Raw genomic sequence first — 24,219 nt, forward strand, 5'->3', positions numbered from 1 at the left:
ATGACCAGATGTTCAAAGGACGCAGGAGATCCAATTAGCAGCACTGTGGCCAGGCCTTAGATGCCTCAAATAATCAGTACATGCAACAGTAAACAGTTCTCTAGTTGGGAAGCTTGCTGTGGTGTGACCTGCCTTTTGGCCACCCGGACATCGTCCATTTATCTGGATGTAATCATCTGCCTCACACTACACACATATTCGCATAAGTATAAGTATATATATACTTTTTTTGATCCCGTGAGGGAAATTTGGTCTCTGCATTTAACCCAATCGGTGAATTAGTGAAACACAAACAGCACACAGTGAGGTGAAGCACACACTAATCCCGGCGCAGTGAGCTGCCTGCTACAATGGCGGCGCTCGGGGAGCAGTGAGGGGTTAGGTGCCTTGCTCAAGGGCACTTCAGCCGCTGCCCACTGGTCGGGGCTCGAACCGGCAACCCTCCGGTTACAAGTCCAGAGTGCTAACCAGTGGGCCACGGCTGCCCTCGCATCAACTGGTTCGGTGCATGTCTTTCGTTCAGTATGCAGTAACTGCCCCATACACCTTTTGTGTAGAAGAACATACCGGCCAGAAGCCACTTGCACTTAATTTGTCTACATGAGAATATGATTTCATCAAACATGACAATTTTGGACAGTTTGTTGTTAATCCCAGACTCATTCATTAAGGGGAATTCCACCATTTTGAGTGCTATTTTGCAGGCACCAAACAGAAATATAGAAGTACACTATTGAGAAATAATTCAACAGGCAACACGATCAGTCAATGTGTGAACTTTCTTGCCTCCCTCAATTGTTTGTAATTCAGTGTGATGGGGACGCCCAATACCCCTTTTCCCTTTCACTAAATACTCAAGTTTTGTGTTTTGTTCTGTATGCGTAAATTACTGTGGTTATTCTTAACATTCTGGAAACCTGGATTCTCCAGAATGGTTCTCCAGGTCTCTGGACTGAGCCTACTGGCTTGGAGGAGGACAATAGTTGTTATGGCACTGAATCTTTGTTCTCTGTAGCTGAAGACTAAAATGTAAGAAATGAAGAGGCCATGCCCTTAATTCCTTTTGCTGAGTTCAATGAATGAACATGCAAAAAATGTGGTCAGTCAGGCATTCTCTGTTGGACTCATTCACTCATTGAGGAGATTTGGGGATTTTTTCTCACTCCAAATAGTTACTCATAGCCTTTCCGAGACCTATAGTTGTCAGGTGTTTTATTCTGCACTATAATAATAATGTTGATATGTTCATTCAATTTTGATCATCCTCATTAAACGTGCATAGCAAACTTCATCATTGCGGAACAGATCATACAAATAAAGGAAGAAACACAAATATCCAGGAACTATGGTCATTTTTCAGAGAAGGTTCATATAAAAGTGTTTTGACCTACCTGGTCCAGACATAACGATTAACAGGTCGTTTCACAGGTTGACGTCTCCTATGGTTGCTATACAAACAATACAAATTGATAGGGTCACTTTGCAGACAATGTGAAAAGAGGGCATGCGGACTACACCGTGGAATGTAGCCATATGCTTAGATGTAGGGTATCCTCTGAAATAATCCACTATTTCTCTAAGATGATGGGAAAATAGGCTATCAGACAAATGCACAGGTGGGCGTGGAGCCTCTCATTGACGATTTGTTTCATTAACTCCTGAAAATTTGAGCCACGAAGTCCACGACTAGTGTATGACAGATTCACTTGCATTGAAAAAGTTATATTTGCCGAAATAAGGCTATTATCGCGACGGCCACTGCTGTGTTTACGTACCGCAACCAAATTCCCATCATTAGACCTGTCTGATTAATTGAATATTATATTATCAGCAATGTATTCGCAATAGCGTAATATTCATGTCAACTTTGCGTAGGCACACTTCCCCTAAATGGGGCCTGAATCAAGAGAACCATGTAGCCTACGCTGAGAAATTATTGCCTCCTGTCCTGTAGTTTAGCTTATGATGTTAGCCGAGGAAGACTGAGAATTGCGCTTTTACAGCTACCCTGTATGTTCGTTAGTAAGCTAACTTCCAGCGAAGACATTTAACCATGAAGTAGAAATACTCACCTCTCAGTATAGGAAGTATAGCACACCGCAGGCTACTTCAATTTGCGCTGATTTCTAGTTACCCAACAGCTACGCTTTCCTGTAGCCAAAATGTTCTACTTTCGAAATAAACCATAGACTGAACCGTCCCGTGGTGCTGTAGCCTACTGAACTGTTAGGCCTAAGCTTATTTTTGTTTTTTCACTTAAGATACTCCGCCCTAAATTAGACAAATTTTCTCCTATCGAGGGTCTCCTCCCCCTATTGATGACGCATGTAGTCAAGGAGAGAGTGGAAGGAACGCAGGGTGAATACATCTCGCGGGAAATTCAATTAACCAATTACAAGATATTAGAATGGTCTCAAACAAGAATGAGCTATTGGCTACAAGTAGCCAACGTTGGATGCAATGTAGTTGATCTTATAGTAGCCTTTCTATTAATAGACTATATTCACGTCACTTATGCAATCTCGAATAATTTGAAAGGAAATCATATTTAGTTACGTGCTAGAGGTGATTTGACCAATGGCCAAGCAATGATTAACAGTTTGTCATGCACCATTCCTAACCAAATACTTTGGCTTTGGCTATGTGGGTGTTTAGTCTACCGTTAGAGGGCGACGTTGTCCCAGAAAATAAACATTAGCCTAATAGAGGCTTGGAGGAGGTTGTGCTGTATCAGAGTCTGAGGAACTTGCAACCACTTCTCAGGCAACTAGTTTTGGAATCATCTTCAAATTGATTTGATTTGATGGTATGGTCAAATAAATACATGTCCTTCTCACCATCCATCCAAGATATGCACTAAGCAGTTCTATGTTCCCGGTAGGAACACACCTCAAAAATGAAGAATGAAGAAAAAAAAAAAAAAAAAGAAAAAAACTTTTCCATCTGGACATTGCAGACCATCCCAAGAATAAATTTGCTTCCCTTCAAGGTTGTATTTTTCCTCTTTGTTTTCATTGTGTGATTACAATAAATCACCAAAATATTATTTTTTTACACTAGTTTTTTCAGTGACAGATAAGGGTTGGTAAGATGTGAAAATTAAAAATATGTTTAAACCTTTAAAACAAAACATGCCTGAGGTTTGCTAAAGTGTATACTTTGTATTTCTGTTGTATTCATATTATTTAATATAACGTGTATACTATTTTTTAACAAAAGATAGAACTAACAGCCTGTTACATTGTCAAATGGTGTAACCACAAAAATGACAAATATGTAATATTTCACACCTCCTAGAGTTGATGCAATTGCTCTCATGAAATTATTAGTTTATTTTGTAATATCCTATGAGAATATGTTTTATTATATTTATTTCTAAATTTAAATTATATGGGTTTTTCATTGTACTGAGCAAGACCATATGCTGTAAACATCTTGTTTTCTGTCTATTCTTTGACCATTTGAGTAAAAATGGTTTAAACAGCCATTATTAGAGTAGAGTATTAAATCATTATCCATATTAATTTTTTTGTACATTATTAGTATTTTAGACAAAATACTGGTTACACCAATTGACCATAAAACGTTTATAGCAATAGGACAAGAAATTGACACAGAAAATAGGCATCAAGGTAAACTGATACCGTCTAAAAAGCATTATGCCACTGACCAAGAAAAGCCTGGTCTATAGCGAAAGGCGCATATGAAACACGTCACTGTCACGAGATGTAAGCAGCAATTCCTCTGCAGAATAAATGTCCTTAGGTTATTTATTCGGTCATTCGAACATTATAGGGGGAAGTTTTGCTTTTTTCAGGCTATGTTTTTGCTGGTAACCCATTGTCAGTCAATATTGAAAGTAATTAACTGTGTATAACTGTTTTGTCGTTGACTATGACACCACAGTGAAGTTAGTTTCACTTTGCCTATATGTTCAATTAATAGACAAGTGCAGATGTGTGTAGCCTATACTCTACTCGGTTTTAGTAAAGAATGGCTTAGTGGAATACCTGTTCCATACGGTCTTGTGTACAAGCAGATTCCTTCAAATACACCGCTGACTATCAAAATACTGATGCGCTGTTTGAAGTTGCCCTGCTTGCTGTTAAAGGGAATGACAGATGTCCTCCTCATTGGTTTAAAGGATGTTAAGCCCAAAACACACCCATGACTGATTAAGAAACATAAAAGCCACCTTTTTGCACCAGGCACCTGACGTTTGATAACAAAACCACCCCAAATGTGGACTGGACAAACCCCTAAATGTATTTACGCTATTTGCTAGTGACCATGCATTTTATATTGCTAAATTAGGGCCCAAAGTGTGTGTGAGAGAGAATAAGAGTGAGTGAAAGAGTGGGTATGATAATTTATTAACAACCAACCAACAGCAGGATCTGCGTTCACATGCACTCTGTGGCGAGACAAGTTTTTCCTGCTTGTAAGTGGCATCCATTGGGGGACAAGAGGCACATTTTACATATAATAAATGTATTTATTTATTTATAATTTGAACATACTGTTTACATACATTATAATAAAATATTAAAAAATAATTATGGAAGTTTAAATTTAAAATGAAAAGCTTTTACATTTCAAAAATCGCTTAAATTGCAATCTAATTAAACCCTTTTAAAGCTATTGTTCATGCTAAACAGTTAGTCACTATTTAAATTATAAAAATAATATAATTGGCACCTAAAATTACATACTCTTGGCCCTGAATCTGATCAAACTGGTCTCAAACAGAAAAGAGTCAAATGATGTAACCGGTTACACCATTTGACATTTCTATTTAAAACAGTAGGGGTTAAAGGGGTGGTTCAGGATTTTGGACATAGGACCTCATTTCCAAGTAAGCAAGTGTGATATTTATCAGTGGAGACCGTTTTCAACACGTTTCATCCAGTCGTTCTAATTGCAGAGTTCGCAGGTGCTAGGCTAGCGCAAGTCAACGGTATGTGCTAGCCTGCCACTAAAAACAGTCTTGTTGTTATATTGTTGTTATATAAAAATGAAATCTATGATGTCTGAGGATCACAACCTGGGTGGACAACCCGGTCAACAAGCTGCTGGAAACTTGCAATTAGGGTCAAAACAATGCTACCTCAAATTCTGCTTTAACTCCCCGGAATCACCCAATCATGCTAAAAAGGTTTAATTATATCCATGAATCCTGGGCCATATCTCCCTGATACTTTATGCTAGAAACAAACTGAGCACACCTTTCAAAAGAGTGGAAGATAGGCTTTCATCTGAAGCCTTGATTGTACATGTAATTAGAATGTAAGAGTTAACAATGCCTCTTAATTCATAGGTATACAAAGATATTTATAAATATTTAAAGAACATTCCATTATATTCGGTAGCATTCTTTTCCCTTTGTTGTTAAAATAAACAAAATACCATGTGAAGTTAACTTTTACAGATGAAATAATATTTTGATCATTTTACTAACCAGACTTCAGACCCATTAACACATTTAGAGGGAATTCAATTTCAAGCCTATCAAGTCAAACAAGATCCAAGAAAGGTTTACTGTTAATCTGTTAACTGATGTGAATTGTAGTACAGCTCTGTTTCTATACAGTAGGCCTACATAGTTTGCATATTTATGCAAGATCTGTTATTTGTATTATAATGTCTAGTATTTCTAATATTCTTTCACAAGTGGGATAGCTTTATTTATTCTATCGAAATTAAAAAAAAGGATTTCAGGATTTGGGGTTAGGCGGGTTATTCTGGAGGTCAATCCAGGTGTTTGGAGTGTAAGCTAGACAACTAAATGTTGAAAGACTAAAACACACAGGAGTCATGTGTGGAGTAGTTTTTTTTTTTTTAAAATACTGATTAAAACAGTTACATTAAGCAGCAATTTGTAAAACAAAACAAAAAACAATTAATGAAACAGGCAAACAGATTCAGGGTGATAACTAATTTCTGTAATAATGTTTATAAAATTTGTTTAGCTGTTTTCAGAGTCACTGCTGCTGTTGCTGCTCTCTAGTGTTTCAGCAGATAGATAGATAGATAGATAGATAGATAGATAGATAGATAGATAGATAGATTGATTGATACTTCATTGATCCCCAGGGGAAATTCAAGGTCTCAGTAGCATACAGACATCACACACACATTCACTAACAGCAGAAAAAAGAAATTAATGGTATATAATATAAAAAAAAACAACTAAGCAATAAGGACAGTAGAAGATAAAGAATATACTAAATATACTAAAATACAAATTATACTTAATAACAGTTAATCTAAATCAATTCTAAAAACAGTATCCACATAGTGGGTGATTTATCAACAGGCGCTTGCAATGACTGAGGCAGGGACTGAGCCTGTGATTCTCTGTGCATAGTAAGGTAAGGTAAGGTGCTCTGTGTGAGTGAGTGTCATGGTGATGGTGCAAATGAGTAAGTCCAACAGTGCAACAGTGCAAGAATAAAGTCTAGAGACCAGCATAAAATAAGTATGGACATATCAGCGAGTATAGGCAAGGTAATATAAAAAACTATAGAAAAAACTATATCTATCTATCTATCTATATTAGGGCTGTCAATCGATTAAAAAATGAATCTAATTAATTACATACTCTGTGATTAATTAATCTAAATGAATCACATATTTTTTACTGTGAAAGTATTTTAAATTTTTAAATTTAAATAAATCATTTAATAATCAGCATTAGTGACATTAAAGTTCAAAAACTCTTGTATTATTATTTTAATAATGGCCATAATAATCTATGATATGACCTAATATGCTGAGGAAATAAATTCAAAAGTGCTTCGGGAAGAAGTTGTTTTTCACATACAAGGTATATCAGGCCACAGATAGGCCACAGAACCTAGGGGACACAATGAAAATAAATTAACACTTCCCCTAATGTCAACACTATTTCTTTGCATTGATGTGCGACTTTAAAGTTGATGAACTCCGGTGATATGCAAATTCCTTGCTGCAGACATTGCAGAGGACTTTATTTTAATCAACACTTTATTTTGTTTGTTGTTTAAAAGTAAATGTTCCAATCAATGATCTAGTCAGCACATTTTCTTCTCTCTCCTTCATTTTACAGTCTAATGGTTGCTGACTACAACGGCTCAGGGTCAAAGGTCATACGGAATCGATTAATCTGCGTTATTTTTTTTAATCAGTTATTTTTTCTCAAATTAATTAATCGAAATTAATCAGTTATTTTGACAGCCCTAATCTATATATATAGATAGATAGATAGATTTAGATATTAAGATAGATTTAGATATTCTATATTAAGAAAAGGTATAAGTGTGGCCACAATTTGGCTGTGGCATGGAGGGAGGGGTTATGCATATGTGCTAATATAGCACGCAAACAGTAAGGCAGTAAGACAGTGGTAAAAAGTGGCTAGTGGACAGACAGTATCCAAACATGGAGGGGGTGGAGAGGCAGGCAGACTATGCGGAGAAGTCTATCTCTCCTCTTCCCTTAGGTGAAGCATTGAACAGTTCAATGGCCCTGGGGACAAATGACTTCCTTGTCTGTCTGTTGTGCAAGGCAGTGAGCGAAGTCTCCAGCTGATCAGGCTCTTCTGCTTTACAATAGTGCTGTGGAGTGGATGACACTCATTGTCCAGGATGTTGATCAGTGTTCAGGGTCCTTTTGTCAGATATTGAAGTGATGCACTCGTTCAGCTCCCACTACAGAGCCAGCTTTCCTTACCAGCCTGTCAAGTCGCCCCGCATCCTTCTTCTTTGTGCTTCCTCCCTAGCATACCACTGCATAGAAGAGGACGCTGGCAACAACAGACTGGTAGAACATCCTGAGGAGCTTGCTGCACACATTGAAGGACCGCAGCCTCCTCAGGAAGTACAGCCTGCTCTGCCCTTTCTTGTAGAGTGTGTCCGTGTTGGCTGACCAGTCCAGTTTATTGTCCAGGTGGAGACCCAGATACTTGTAGGTGCTTACCACCTCCACATTGACCCCATCAATGGAGACTGGTAGCAGAGTGGGCTTAGACCTGCGTCAGAAAACTTCTGTATGTGGCATGACTCTGTGTTGTAGCAGAAGTCAGATGTGTACAGGGTGAACAGGACTGGTCAGGTAATCTGTACCAGGTTACCAGGTGAGCATCCACACCCATCTGCAATAGCTTGTCTCCTAGTCTGAGGGGTTGGATGGTGTTAAAAGCACTTGAGAAATGAAGTGATGTCTTGATGTCTTTCACAGTGTTGGAACTTGTCCGAGGCGTAGACTCAAGTTAAAGATGTGCTTCAGTGGCTTCCCCAGTTCAGCAGCACAGGCCTTGAGTAGCCTTGGACACAGTCTGTCAGGCCTTCTTGGGGTTTCTTTAGTTGAACTCTTACTTGATCTGCTGTGATGATGGGGGGTGTGGGGAGGGGGAGGGGTGCATCTGGGATCTGTGTGTGATTGCTGTTGACTGAAGTCATTGTCACCTCATTGTTCGTGATCGCTATGTGGGGGAGGGGTGCAATATCCAGTGATGGTGGGGGTACGATAGCCTGTGATGTGGAGGTGAGTGTTGCACTGGTATTGAGGGGGTGTGGGGGTGCATGGGGGCTGGGGAATGACCACCTCCTTGATGTCCCTGTCAAGGATGCCAGAGTCGTGGACACCTCAACAGGCACAGACAAGGAGGCGTCAGGTGGCGGCAGGGCGTGAGGTGATGGTGGCTTAGGTTGTTGGGTGTCACTGGGATGCAGAGCTGGAGAGACTGGGAGGTGGGGGTAGGGCAGGCACGCAAACAAGAGCAATGTCTGAGTCAGCAGGGGGTGGTGGACAGACCACTGCCATTGGAGCTGGAGCAGGGCAGTCAAACCTGTTGTAGAAGTGGTTCAGCTGGTTCACCCTGTCCAGGTCCCCCTCAACAGAGCTGCTGCTCTTCTTCAGGCCCCTGGCAAAGGCATCCTATGTAGCATGGAATTGCCCTCTTTGCACAGGAGCAGCTCTTCTGACAACCCTTAACACAACCACATGATATTGCCATGGCCATTGACACAGGCCAGGCAGGCTGTGTAGATGGAATTGAAAATGCTTGGCCCTCATCCAGAGACCATCCAAAATTTCTGATTTTTTACTGCCCAAGCGATTCATCATTATTATAGTGTTCATATTAATAGCGACTTGAAATACAACCCCAAAACAGAAAAAGTTGGGACGTTGTGCAAAATGCAAATAAAAACTAAATGTGATAATATACAAGTCTCGTAAACCCATATTTAGCAGCAAAAAGGACACAGACAACATAATGTTGAAAATTAAAATTTGGACTATTTCATGGAAAATATATGTTCATTTTGAATTTGATGCCAGCAACATGTTTCAAAAAAAGTTGGGACGGGAGCATGTTTATCACTGTACTGCTTCACCTCTTCATCTAACAAAATTCTGTAAATGTTTAGGAACTGAGGAGACTATTTGCTAGAGTTTTGAGAATGAACTCTAGCAAATAGTCATTACTACACGATTTCAGTTGCTCAACAGTATGGGGTATTCTTAGTCATGCTTTCCATTCCATTATGCACCTAATTTGACAAATCTGAACTGCAGACAGGCCATTTTAGCACCTGGACTCTTTCTCTATGGAGAAATACTATTTAAATATGTGCAGAATTCATTTGGCCATTGTTTTCCTGAAATATTCAAGGTCTTCTCTAGAATAGATATGGCAGTATATGTTGCTCAAAACCTGTATACATCTTTCAGAATTGATTGTGCTTTGCCAAATGTGCAAGATGCCCATGCTGTAGGCACTAATGCTCCTCCACACAGTCATAGATATTGGGTTTCGAACTGAGCACTAAAACAAGTTGGATAGGTTGGATACATGGATAGGCCCTCTCCTCTTTAGCCCAGATAAGTCCATGATTTCCAAAAACAATGGCAAATGTTGATTGGTCTAACCACAGGACCTTTTTCCAAGTTACCTCAGTTCATTTTAAACAAGCTCAGGCCCAGATAAGACGGTGGTATTTTCTGTATTGTGTCTCAATACAATTTTGGTTGTTAGAATTTTACAATGACAGGTGTAGAAACAGGTCTGGTGTTGATGCAGTGCCATCTGAGGTCCAGAAGACCACGACCATCCAATGTGTTTTTCAGCTCCTTCCCTTGTCCTGTAGATGATGGACCCCCCAAATACTTCACAATTTCATCTTAAGAAGTATTAAAATGGCATTGTTTCATCATTTGTGTGATGAATACCCGTACATCAAGAGACCCTGCTGGGATGCTCTTTTTCATACCCAATCATGTTGCCAGTTACCCTAATTAGTTTTGAAACATTCTTCCTTTTGTTTTCTTTATCATTACACACCTTTTCCAGCATTTTGTTATCCCTGTACCAACTTTTTTTGAAACATGTTGCTGGTATCAAATTCAAAATTAAAATATATATTTCATGAAATAGTCAAATTTGTCATTTTCAACATTTGATATGCTGTCTGTGTCCTTTTTTCAAGTAAATATGAGTTTAAGAGATTAGCAGATTATTACATTCTGTTTTTATTCACATTTTACACAACGTCCCAAGTTTTTCTGTTTTGGGTTGTAATTGTTTTATAATGAAAATTGAAAAGCACTTAGGCTACCATGAAATTTCTCAACCTTGATTTCGCCAGCTTCTCGATATTTTATCGCTGCCGATGTCTTTGCAGTCCACAGCAGCAATAAGTGGTTATTTATTGCCTTCTAGTGGTGAAATGAAAATCCAAGTAGCCTAGCCTATTTTACATGGGATTTTCAACAATACAGGAAGTAGCGTTAACATAATCGTGCACCACTGCAGAAGACGTTGTGTTTTTGATGTGTTTGTGGACTAAGTTTGTGCGTAGTAAAAGTGCAAGGATACAAAGACAGAACCGACTGATATCTTATATGGACTGTTTTACAAGATCACCTTTTCGTTAAGTAGTATACGTAAAACTATTTGATCAATCAAAACTATTTTTTTTGCAGCAGGCTAAGCTAGAACTAGTGCTAGTGGAGAAACATGGATAATTAGCAACAGAAGTTCAAAGTCTTTCAATGTAACGTTACATAATCACAACTATATTTCATACTGCTTGTACAATCAAGATATCGTTTGAAAGCTGTATTCCCGTTGTGTTGGTAGGGCTGTAGATTTCACAACTAAAATGATATATAGCAGAGATATGAAAGCAGTTATGGATGATGGCATTTGATCGCGGCTGCTAGCTGCCATAGGGAACTGCAAAGAGCTTCAAAAGCGTATTTTTTTTGCGGGGGGACATGCATACTTTGAACACATCCTACAAGTTTCCAGCAGCTTGTTGACCGGGTTGTCCACCCAGGTTGTGATCCTCAGACATCATAGATTTCATTTTTATATGACAACCTTTTACAGCAGCCCATGTCTGATTTCGTAAAAAACGGGTGTTTTGCCCCCTGGGTATTGGTGAGAATGATATTAATAATAATACATAAATAAATGTTTAACTTTGATGACTTTGAAGGCGAAGGAAGTGTGAGAAGAATTTCTGTGTATCTATCATATGAGTTACAAGATTCAGATTCTATGGCTAACGTCACGAAGTTAAGTGTGAGTCTGCGCAGTACTGGGGGGACCAACTGAAAAATCGTTCTATTTGACTCAGTGCCCCCCCATTGAAAACGACGGAGTCTGTTGGTCCATTTCTTTTACTGTCTATGCTCAGTGCCCTCCCATTGAAAACGACCTTTCTTTTACTGTCTATGAAAACGACGGAGTCTGTTCGTCCATTTATTTTACTGTCTATGGTTACAAGAGGGTCTGGCGTCCCATTGTTATGATGCACTTCCTGCGACGCGGTCATTCGTCTCTAAATGACTTAACTCCCTGCATTTAAAAGCAAAATTTGCAGGCATTATTATGGACAACTATGTACACACTTCACCTTTATGTGAATATTCAAACACAGTTTTTACATTAAATTGAATATTTTATGATTATTATGATTTATTAACATTTTTAAAAGGTCATACCATTTGACATGTAACCTAAGCTTGCCTGGCCATGGCCTAAAAACACTATTATGTTACTTTAGGAGAGTTGCTAACCTTGACTCATAGCAGTTGGGGTCTTGGTCTTGAAGGGTCCTTCTCTATGACATAATTTCCTGTCACATGATTCTCTGACATAATACATACAAAATTGCTCCTTAAATGGTGGTTACACCACTTGACATTTTAAGTGGTTGATGTGACAGACACGATTCCTCATATTAATTCAAACATTCAGCACAATGGGGTTTCATTACTTGTATTAAATTTAGAAAAGTTCTTGTGCAAGATCATGCCAGATTATTTTAGAAGGGATTTTGGAGAGAAATTCACATTTTTTTCAGCAACTGTAATTATTTGGTTCATGTTTTTGTGGTTACACCTTGTTGACAATTTTACCCAAATTCAGTTAATACTCTTTCAAAATTAAATAAATCCAAAACTTTAAGATTAGGGTTTGATGAAAATGATATTTGAAAATAATGTCAAATTATTTTCAAATTTTAACAATTTTATTGAGTCAGGTGACAAGGCAGGGAAGTTGCTAGCTCATTATATCAAGCAAAGAGAATTAGCAGCTACTATTCCAGCTATTAGATCCCCTACTGGAGAGACACTAACAGCTACTAATGACATCAATAGAACGTTCAAAGAGTTTTACATGGACTTATATAATAGCTCAACATTCTCTTCCACAGAGAAGGACATGCAGGCTTTTCTACAGCCATTAGGCCTTCCCAGATTATCAGAGAGTGAGCAGGAATTCCTAGATGCAGAGATTACGGTGGAAGAAATCATAGAGGTCATAAAGGCATTCCCTGTCTGCAAGGCACCAGGGCCTGATGGCTTCACTGCAGAGTTTTTTTAAGAGCTTTTCAACAGAGTTAGCACCACTACTGTTAGGGGTCTATACTGAAGCACTGACTAAAGGCGAGCTGCCCCCCACCTTTAGACAGGCATTGATTAGTCTCGTCCCTAAAAAAGGTAAAGATCCCTGTGAATGTAGAAATTACCGTCCTATTTCTTTAATTCAGATGGACGTGAAAATTATTTCAAAGGTCTTGGCCAACCGGTTAAATAAGGTAATAACATCCCTTATCCATCCTGACCAAGTGGGGTTCATTCATGGTCGTAACGCCTCAGACAATATAAGGCGCTTCATTAATATTATGTGGAAGGTAGCAGATGACCAGTCACCTATGGCAGCCATATCTTTAGACGGAAAAAAGGCTTTTGATACTGTGGAAATTAAATATTTATTTAAGATTCTAGAGATATATGGGTTTGGTAGTACATTTGTTAATTGGATTAAGGTACTTTATAAGCAACCAGAAGCGGCGGTGCAAACTAATGGGTTAATATCTGATTACTTTGCTCTTGGTAGGGGGACTAGACAGGGTTCACCCCTGTCTCCATTGTTATTTTGTCTAGTCCTGGAACCACTAGCAGCAGCCATAAGACTGGCACCTGATTTCCCAGGTATAACAGCAGGGGGAAAGGTGCATAAGCTTATGCTTTTTGCAGACGATATGCTTTTATTTGTCTCGGACCCAAACCGATCGATAACCTGCCTCCTTAACATAATCAGGTCCTTTTCCAAGTTCTCAGGATACAGGGTGAATTGGTCCAAGTCAGAAGCACTTCCTTTAACGTCATATTGCGCCCCCTCTGCTTTTCAACTTGGTGCATTTCAGTGGCCCAAACAAGGTATTAGATATTTAGGCATTATTTTCCCTCCACAGATGAAGATCTTGGTTAAAGTTAACTTTGATCCACTATTACACAACATTTCATGTGATGTTAAAAGGTGGGCAGCACTAAACCTGTCAATGGTTGGGAAGGTTAATGTGTTAAAAATGAACTGTGTAAACTCCTAAACTCAACTACTTCATCCATTCTATACCTCTTGAGGTCCCACTTTCTTACTTCAAATGGTTTGACACGATAGTAAAGACGTTCATTTGGAATGGCAAGAAACCAAGGTTGCATTTGAATAAATTATGGAGGCCCATGGATAGGAGTGGTTTAGGCTTACCCGAGCTACTGTATTATTATTATGCCTTCAATTTAAGACATCTGGCGCACTGGTCACTACCTCCAGAAAGGGCGCCACCATGGCACTGTATTGAGCAGTCTGTTGCTCCAGTGTCACTACTACTACGTTTGTCTATTAAATTATCAGGAGAGCTTAAAACACACCCAGTATTCTCTCATTTAAAATGACTGTGGTCCAGAGTCTCTAAACAGTTTAACCTTGATCCTCATCTAAATGTATTTTGAAGCATCTGGCTGAATCCTAAATTATGTATTAACAAGTCTCCCATATGGTAGAAAGAGTGGTACGAAAGAGGCATTGTAACCCTTAATGACCTGTATCACAACAATATCTTAAAGTCCTTCCAGGACCTAGTGCAACAGTTTGGTATCTCCAAATCACAGTTTTACAGATATTTACAACTACGTCACTTGTTACTGGGGACTTTTCGATCTGATACACCTGCTCCCAAACCTGCTGGGTTCTTGGAGGAGGTCCTGATATGTTACACTTTAGGAGGCAAGGCCTCTACGTACTATGCACAGATGATAAGGTCAGTGGGGGATGGGGCACTTGAAGCCCTCAAGCTGACATGGGAAAGGGACTTGAATATCACATTGGAGGATGATGCGTGGGAAAAGATTTGTAAAAATGTAAGAGCTGTGTCAAGGGATGCCAGAGTACGATTGATTCAGTTTAAAATTATCCATCGCTTTTATTGGACACCCTCTAGAATGTATAGATTTGGCATACTTGAATCCCCTAAATGCTGGCGATGTAAAACAGAAGATGGCCATCTTGTTCATGCACTGTGGTTTTGTGACAAAGTTCAACAATTCTGGAAAAGTATTCACAGTCACATTAGTGAGATCTCAGAGACACACATTGACTTTTGTCCCAGACTTTGTACTGGAAGATGGAACAGTTCTAACCGAGGGGAATACAAATGTGAAAAGCTGGATCCAAACTAGTATAATGATAGGCAAACAGATACTGTTGAGAGGGTGGAAAGCTGAGGGGGTTCCCTCATTTCAAGAATGGACTGCTGAACTGGCTAGAGTTGCGGCATTTGAAAAAATGCCTTACAGAAATCTGGGAAGGATGGACTTGTATGAAAAAAAATGGGACATGTATGTGTCATTTATAACAATTTTAAATGTATGTAACCCATATGTACACAAAAAAATGAGCGTCACGTCATTGACCCTTTTACTCAAATTTACCAAAGGTACCAATAATTCAGGAGGGTACTCTACATTAACAAGATGGATCTCTGAAAGCATTTAAAATAGTCATCATTTCTGACAGAGGAATCCCTCCAACTCTCTGTTGACCAAAAGTTTTACAAAATCCTAAAACAGAGTCCTAAAATTAAACATAACATACACATTGCACGAGGTGCACTTACATGGTATATACTAAATTAAGATTGTGATTCTTATATAGTATGGAGCAGACAAAATAAAATCTGATTAAGTTAAATCATGACTATGAAACCAGTGGCTCAAAATACGATGCCATCATAAGGGGAGTGAGTAGGGACACAAAGCTTATGTATATCACAAAAAAAGACTGATTGGCAGATGCAACTGTATCATGTATCAGATTGATCAGCCTCACTGTGCTGCAGCGTAGCGTGGTAGTCCGAGGCATGTGTTGAGATTTATGGGGTCTATATTTGGAGTCGGTGACCACCCTGGCTACTTATAGGGCCGAGATGCAGGGGTGGGGGTGAGTTGAGGGAGCGAGCACACACACACAGGGACACACTGATAATTAGCGTAATCAGTATAGCCTATCTGGTCTCTGCCCCTGTGGTCAGACGCCTGGGCGGCGTAGTGGGCCCAGTGTAGTGGGGTCTGCTGGTCAGCAATTTGTTTTTGTGGGGGTTTATCTGTCAGCAGTCACTCTGCGTTTGGTGGTCCTGGTAGCCAGAAATAGACTTAATTAGGGCAGGAAAAGAGAAAACGTGTCAGACTGCTGGTAAGCCATCCTAGGAGGCTTCCATGCTCCTGCCCTCCCGCCATCCCCAATTGTCTTACTGTGTGTGTGTGTGCGCATGTGTACTCTCCCATGATGCTCATTATAATAAACAGGGCTTAACTGTTGTAAGACAACAATCTACTTTTCAAACTGAATGAAACGAGATATATCAAAATGGCTAGGAGACCACACATACAGAATATGGCACAGCCACAATGTAGCACCTAAAATCTACATACATTACAGTGTGTGTGTAGTCACAGTCACAAAGACTATATGAGTATGTAGACATTAGTCCAGTGCAGTGACAGTGTTTTTTTTTATTTTTATTTACATGCGGTTATTATTTACAAGTGGTTTTACCCATTTTCATTTATCCACAAGCACCTATTTTATACAGTCTATGACAAGTACACAAATTGTGAGTGCCCAGATAGATATGACAAGTGTCAAGAGCAGATCATTGACCCTGCCTGACCAGTCCATGCCAACGTGCACATCTTAGATCTTAGAGTCCTATCTTAAAGGGTCAAACCTTCATCTGCTGTTGTCCCTTCCAGTTCTATCCAGATATGGCCCAGACGTGTAAACAATAAATCATCAGATCCAGAGTGATGTTGTAATCATGTACTCATCTGTGTTCTTCCTCTGTAAAAAAAGGAAAGTGGAGGAAGTCAGTCTCTTACACACACACACACACACACACATCCTTACATCCCTTTTACATATAAACCCACCCCGGCTTCATGTCTACAAATACCCATTGCAGCCTCGTCCAGTACACAGAGGACAAAAATCCCTTAACAGAAGCAACCCACTGTCTTTGATCTGTGAAGAATCATGGTAGGACTTTTCTGACTGATTAAGCATCTATACATTCTGTATTTAATGCAGTGGCTATATATGGTTAATAAGGGTACTTGTAGTCTAGCCACATATCTTAACTTAAAAAATGTAATGCAGTGAAGAGATGAACTTCTGAACGGCAAAAAGAAACGTCTGTCTGTATGTATTAATGAGGTATTGTATATTCTTGTCTTGGCAGATGTTTTGCTCCAGGTGTTTGCTACCTGCTCTTGTTCTTTACTTGTTCCTAGAGGAGCTGTCTGCCTTCCTGCTGCCTGATCGCATACGCAGAGTAAGGACCATGAGAACCACATTCACACCACTTAACAACCATCAGCTGACACATTTTTGTCACAGCCATTTCCACATCCTCGTAGATACATAGTATATATATATATACACACAAAATCAACCACACATAGACAACTTCTTTCCTACTGCAATCACCCGCACAAACAGCAGATCTGTATCTACGAACTCTTGTTTCTTTCCACAGCTAAAACATCCTGACTCACATCGACATTACTGTGTTGTACAAATAATCATACATCTGTCCCATTTGCAATGCACATTATTTTTTGGCACTCGATACTTCACTTTATGTACACTGTTTTGGCTTTTATATAATTGATATGTTGCTTGTTTATTGTGTCCTGTCTAAATATAGTGTCTGTGAATTTATATATTGACTGTTTATAAAATGTACATTTTCTATGCTGTCCACTTGTATGTGTGAACAATTAGCAGATAAAATCAGACTGACTGTTCCTCAACTCTCATTTCAGAATGCAGATTGGATGGACCAGGAGTCCTCACCCCACTGGTCCGAGCTCTCGGACCTCACTGACCTCTTCCCAGGTGACTCGGGGGAGACAACTCAAGACTGGGGCTCCCGCCATAACCAGATGACCCCCTTCTTGACCCCACTTGAGCGGCTGCCTGCCTCCCAGCACGTTGGTCGCAATCGGCGCAGGCACAAGCAGTAAGTGTGGGGCAAGACACACACGATGTGAGGCATCTAGCCCAAACGTCCACATTCGTTTTGTTTTGTTTGTATGTTTGTTTGATTTTCCCCTCTCCACCACCTTTGGAGCAAACAACAGTTAATCAAGGAATATTGCTTTGTAACCAAGGCTTTTTTTTTTTTACCATACCGGTGTATGTTTTACCAGTTAATTTCATGCAAGCCATCAATTTCTCTGGACTTATCAGGACATGTGCCAGGGAGATTAAGGATATGTACCTTCCCTCTCTTTTGCTACAGCAAGCGGGTGACGGCCCCTTTGGACTCCATCGGTGTGGGACTCCTGTCGAGCCACCACGGCAGAAAGGTGGGCGCATCTGAGAATGACTTCAGTGCACATCTTTTTTTTGTTTTTGTTGGTGCCATCCATCACATCACACCAGATTACATTTGTTTCCTAATGTACTTTTCAGCTGTGTGTACCCCTGTGTAACATAAAAACAATCTTTGTTGCAGGATGAGCCAATGGATATCTGGGAAGATTACACAGACTGAACAAAAATGCAGAAGAGCTTTTCATCCCTCCACCTGTTAATTAACACACTTGACTGTCAGATGTATATCTTGACTTACTTAAGTATTGTACATAACTTCAACTCCGTAATCTCATTAATATGTAAATTATTGCTATTTATGATGTTTCATAATGCAACATTGGCTCCCTCTGGTGGCTATGGACAAACACAAACTAGTGTGCTTACCAAAATGTAAAAATTGGATGTTTTTATGGCATTTTGAACAAATAAAGTCATAAAATTGTTGAAATACAATGGTCTCAATTTTGACAATGGGACAGAAAAATACAACAGGTTATGAGCATCGAAAAGAAAGATTTATTTGTCTTATTATTTCCCAAGCTACTTTAAAGAAATAAGACGCCAAAAATATAACCTTTGCTTGGCTATCTGTTCTATTCTCACTCTTGTATGTACAGTTCTCAATAGGACAAGGTATATATACACAGGGTCGAGGGGGCAACGGCCTTTGGGGATCCTAATGAAGCCACAACCCCACCTACGAACAAAACTGATAAAAAAAAAAAAAAAAAAAAAAAAAAAAAAACTTGATGGACTTAATGCCACAACACTCTTGAGTGCCATAAATTCTTTTACTTTTCACTGTACACAAAAAAAAAAATATCTAGTCTCGAAACTAGCTTTAAGAATAGACAACCCGTAGCATGAGAGATGGGCTTGGTTTGACTTGGGGGGGGGGGGCGGGTTGGGGTTGGTGACTGAGCCAATTCCTCACACAGAATAAAAAAACAAACAAAAAAAACAAAAAAAAAACTTCATTACAACCAACCATGCAGAGATTTAATAGCAGCCTAACGACGACCACAGGGCGTCAATATAGGGCCTAGTCCTCCATTACACAACACTGAATCTCCCACAACCTGCCGAGTCTTAACCTAAAACAAAAAAAGGGACCAATTTAAACAGCTTGCCTGGTTGAACTCCAGGTGAGAACTCGCAACCAGTGCAGTCATACATTGCAGCCAGTCATTCAGACTGCCTTGCCCATACAGATTGAAGATATCCAAACCGAAGGCTCCTCTTTTTGAGAAGTCCCACAGGCTTTACAAGTTGGTAAGTGCCATCTGAAGACCAGTAATACAAGACAGTTATAACAGTTCAAAAGCAAAACAGAAAAGTTAATAGAATGCATCAAAATGGTTGGTAGCCAGTATTGCGTGTTAGCAGCTGCAAGAGAAAAAAAAACAAAAAAACAAACAAAACAAATAAAACACCAAAACATGCTGAAGAGTTTAGTACTGATTAAATACACTTCTGGAAAATCACTGGTTCTCTTCCCTTTTAGGCAAGGGAACTTAAAAATGTATGGTAGCAGATTTGAGGATTTGGGTGCACCTCAAAAGAATGTTGACATTTAATGAATACTATCCACATAACAATATACAACTTCCCTTATATGCACCTGCAGTTTACCTCCGACACAGTTGCATCCGTAGCAACCCTTGTCCACTTCACCATATTAAGACAGACATGTGAATTGACTGACAAATGAATGAAGGCATCATCAGAAACCTGAATTGGCATTTTATCCAGACAGACTTGTGGTGAATCCTAGCCATACAATGACATCTAAAAAATGTTCAGGAGTACTTTTAGGACCAGGGTCTGATATTAGTGCATAACAAAATCAGTTGTGTTGTGGGGCCATCGGAAAAAGACTGAACATGAGCTGCAAATTGTAGTTTGTAACTTTGGAGCTAAGTCCATGAGAACAATTCTGTGCACTGAATTCCTAATTTTGTAAGGGAAAAAAAAAAACACAAACAAAAAAAACAAGTGAACTTCATTAGCTTAGGGAGGACAGTGATTGTCTTATCTGGATCTTAACCTAAAGTGATTTTGTTGTTTTCAAGTTGTCAGCCAGGGACCAGTTTAGGGTTACCAACCAGTTGAATTCATTCAAAAAAAAAAAAAAAAAAAAAAAAAAAAAAAAAAGAAACATTCTCCTAACAAGGATTTAGATGCAATGAAACTTCCATATTCAAGACATTCTCAGCACTTAAATATTTAAGGGTCTTTCTTGTGTCCAGACCGTCGACAGTCCCTGCACTTGTGGCAGTAAAAGATGTCTGGTACATTGGACTTCTTGATCTTAGCACAAGAGAGGTGTACCCACACCCCACACTGGTTACACTCAATCATGGGCCGCCCAGCAAAAGGCTTTCCGCAATAGCAGGTAATTAAGTCCCAGGAGTCATCACCTGCAAGCAACAGAAAATAGACAACGATGGTTAAAAATAAAGTAGAGTAAGAGACAGTGAGGCTATATACAGTAGTGCTACATGCTACAAAGAAACCAGTCTGTGCTATGGATGATCTACCAGCTTAGCACCAGTGACACCTTATTTAAAATGTTTAATGGAGTGTAGTCAGATGAAGTGTTTATAACTACATACGAGACTATGTGGATTGTGCTACAAAACTATTGATTGATATAAAACCTTTCTAGCACCAGCGCTATGAACAAAAAAACAAAACCTTAACGTACAGCCCTGTTACACAACTCCAGCAATACTCACCAGACTCTACCATGATATCCTCATCAGCAATCCACGTCTCGCCCTCACTCGAGCTCATCTCTGCATCCCTCTCGGCCTTGACCAACCCTCCGGACACCGAGGACGGTGGACTCCCTCTCTCACCGAGCTCTGGTCGCCGTGCGCGCCCCTCGCCCAGCCCTTGCTCCGAGTCTGTCTCGCTCTGCGGCGGACTCTTTACTTTCTTCAGTGCTTTGGACTGCTTTGGGTTGCGGCTGCGCTTGATGCGGGCGCGCTTCTCGCCGCCGCTGCTGCTGCTCTCTGGCCCTCCGCCGCCGGACACGCGCTTCAGCTTCTTGTCCTTCTTGCGCTCGGCCGTCTTGCCCGTCGAGACGTGGCTCTCGTATAGCGAGTCCTTCAGACGCATTTTGTCTAGCAAGGTGCTGTCAGACGGCAATCGGCGCATGCTCTTGCTGGAGCCCTTGTTGGAGCGGGCCTTCCTCACAAATGTGTGGATGGTGTGCAGGTCTGAAGAGCCCTCCCGCCAACTGCCGCCCAGCGCTGTGCTCCCCCCTTCTCCCGATGCTCCTGAGCTGTGTGGGGAGCTGGAGGAGGTCGGCGACCACGAGCTCTCCTAAGACAAGATGATGAAGATGAGAAAAGGTTCAGAGATCAGAAATCACAAAGAAAAAAAAAAAAATCAAGACTAAAAGAAGCACACATTTTGGATCTTACCTCTTTCGGGGAGGGGATGTAGCCTGCATAAGCAAGCACAAAACTGCAGAACTTGTTGAAGTCCTCTACCGTTCTCTTCCTCCTCTCTGGGGGCTTTAGATGGATAAATCATTAGTTACATTTATGCAGTATAATTTTAAATGATTATTTTCATATATATTTATATATATATATATATATATATATATATATATATATATATATATATATATATATGTCATCATATTATATTTTGACTTACCAGAGGCTCCGATTTGCACTTCAGTAATGAATCTGTCAAAAAAAGAAAATAAGCACATTTAACACGTATTCATTGTGATACACACTTGAGCACACAGAAATGAGCTCCAACTCACTGATAAACAAAGCTACCCAGAGTCCACAGAAACGCAAGCCTGCTGTACTTAATACACAACACAGTGATGACATGGAACATAACATTCGCATAACATTCACATAACATTAGCTGATTGATAGATGACAATTCGTGCAGCTCAGCATATCTATCCTGCTTCTACGGCGACCGTATAGCTACACATGACCAAAACAACGATCAAGAGCGTTTAGCAAATAAAAAAATCAAAATTAGACTTCAGATATTTGATCGGGCGGGGGGGAACATAACAATTCGGAACACAACTGACAAAAGAAGGCGGAATAATTTGATCATATTGAAGAGAAACATACCTACAAGCTTTGCAAGCTAGCAGATTGCGTGGTCCGAGATAAGCATTGTCAGCTTTACTTGTCATGACTGCTAAGCATGGACACTAGCAATCCCAAATAAATGCTTTCAACATACTTAAATTGGATCTAGAATCACATTTACAACTACCGTTAGCTTTATCGAAAGCAATCCACGGCAACATCGAATGGTTAAAACTAAGACACCGCATGTGAACACACCATAATGTTACTTAGCTGGCTAACTTAGCAAGCATAGCTGGCATAGGTTCACTAATCATGTCCGAACAGATTTTCTACTGCTAACGACAATATCTCCCAGATCAGCTGCAAAATATGTTTATTCGATTTCAGTACAGATTTTAGTTTGACTCAGGGCCACTAAACACTTAAATTTAAATAAATGAGACAAGTCTAGATATGGTAAAGTTAGCCATATGCACCAGGTTTAGAGAAGGCAGCCAAGTGCGCCTAAGGTTAGCGACAGCTAACGTTAGCTAATGTTACTGTTACTGACATTGACGATAACTGGCAAATACATAATCTACATTAGCCGATTTCAACCTAAAAGCTATCAGGCTAAGTAAAGGCCACTGTCTTAACATTTGGGCCGTGTTGCTGTCACTTGACAACCGAAGTTAATGTTAGCTCTATGTAACATTAGCTCAGTAAGCGCTATGCAAATATAAAAAACGTTTGCTACTAGCATAGTTAGCCTTAGCTAACACGACTTTTTTGACCAGTTGATTTTAGATGCCAAGTCCTTCAATTTCGTTGAACAATGCTATCGATGCAAAACACCGTCCTTTCTGGAGTCATATAAAGTTCTTCTCTGAATAGCAAATAAGGCCACATTAGCCAGTAAACATGAGGCGGATTGAGATGTTGTCAGTAAACGTTACATATAAATGGCAAACTGTTGCGTTGTCTCCACCGTCCAGCTAACTGTAACCATGTTAGCCATGCTAACAAGAAGCTAGATAGCTATAAAAAAAAACTAAAGAGCTGGTTAGCCAACAAGGCACCAACCATTTCTAACCAAAATGCATTATAAAAAGTTATTTGATATTTTGCAGGGACTCCCTACGTTTGAACAGACATAAACGCTTGGATCAACAATCGTTTAATGGCACTGGAAAGTAATAACTGATGTGATTCATGACATCAGCTCCCAGCCCAAGTTGTCTCACTAACAAGATTTGTATCGTAACCCACCATCGGTAAGCTAACGCGTAACGTTAGCTTGTTGGCCTTTCGTTGCATATCTGTTAACTTAAACATCGCAATTAAATATACACTCCCTCGCAAAGATTGAAATAAAAATAACAGATTAACCCACATACCTTGATGGTCAGACATAATTTCGAGCATTGTCGCCTCATCAACGAGGACACGGGGATCTTTTGGCACCAGCCAGTGTCTTCGCAATTCACCCGGCTTGGTGGGAGCAACCCCCGGCCGGGGAGAAAAACTTAGCTAGCTTCAGTTCTTCGGTTGAATCGTATATAATCTTACTTTTCAGCACTAAGATGCGTAGTGTTTGTTTCTTCTCCACTCCGGAATTGCCAACTTGCAATTACAGCCTTGGCTAACTAGCTAGCATAGCCAGCTAATAATTTCTTCGTCACAGTGTTGCATAAATAATCCTGCTGAGATAGTTTGGTTGCTAGAATCTAGCTGAACAACTAACGTTACTGCTCCGCGTAGAATACAGAAATCACATCGACAATCGCTCGTGACATCTGTCCGACAAATAACAAATGACCAGTGAAGTAGTATTCAAACTGTTCGATTTCGTAAACGTGACCAGAAGGCTACGAGTTACAAAGTTCTTCGAAAATACGTCTGCGTGTCGTCTTCGGCGCGCTTCACGCAAACCATTAACGATGT

General features: G+C 39.9%; 2 protein-coding genes across 5 annotated transcripts in view; both read right to left on the reverse strand.

The window, feature by feature from the left end:
- LOC121689331 (phospholipid scramblase 2-like) overlaps positions 1-18,332 on the reverse strand; it is a 35,509-nt gene extending 17,177 nt beyond the window's left edge. For 2 of the 3 annotated variants that reach the window (XM_042069054.1, XM_042069052.1), the window contains exons 1-2: positions 2,073-2,297; positions 1,392-1,448 (exon numbers count right to left, since the gene is read on the reverse strand). In XM_042069054.1, the coding sequence (XP_041924988.1) occupies positions 1,392-1,404 (13 nt within the window). In that variant the 5' untranslated portion in view covers positions 1,405-1,448; positions 2,073-2,297. Of the gene's footprint in view, positions 1-1,391; positions 1,449-2,072; positions 2,298-16,562; positions 16,676-17,721; positions 17,959-18,116 lie in introns of those variants that run through there. The other variant, XM_042069055.1, reaches the window with a different exon arrangement.
- Positions 18,333-18,707: 375 nt separating this feature from the next.
- phf23b (PHD finger protein 23b) lies at positions 18,708-24,202 on the reverse strand. Of its 2 annotated transcripts, XR_006024756.1 has the most exons (6): positions 23,673-24,202; positions 21,887-21,918; positions 21,646-21,738; positions 20,953-21,544; positions 19,847-20,634; positions 18,708-19,497 (listed from the first exon to the last, which is right to left on the reverse strand). XR_006024756.1 is itself a non-coding variant. In XM_042069056.1 (5 exons), the coding sequence occupies exons 1-5, from the start codon at positions 23,698-23,700 to the stop codon at positions 20,441-20,443; spliced, it is 939 nt and encodes a 312-aa protein (XP_041924990.1). In that variant the 5' UTR covers positions 23,701-24,202; the 3' UTR covers positions 18,708-20,440. The 2 variants fall into 2 exon arrangements, 1 of the variants encoding a protein (XP_041924990.1); XM_042069056.1 differs by having other exon boundaries at positions 18,708-20,634.
- Between the last annotated feature and the right edge of the window lie 17 nt (positions 24,203-24,219).

The sequence above is a fragment of the Alosa sapidissima genome, chromosome 18, assembly GCF_018492685.1.
Source record: "Alosa sapidissima isolate fAloSap1 chromosome 18, fAloSap1.pri, whole genome shotgun sequence".
NCBI classification, from domain to species: Eukaryota; Metazoa; Chordata; class Actinopteri; order Clupeiformes; family Clupeidae; genus Alosa; species Alosa sapidissima.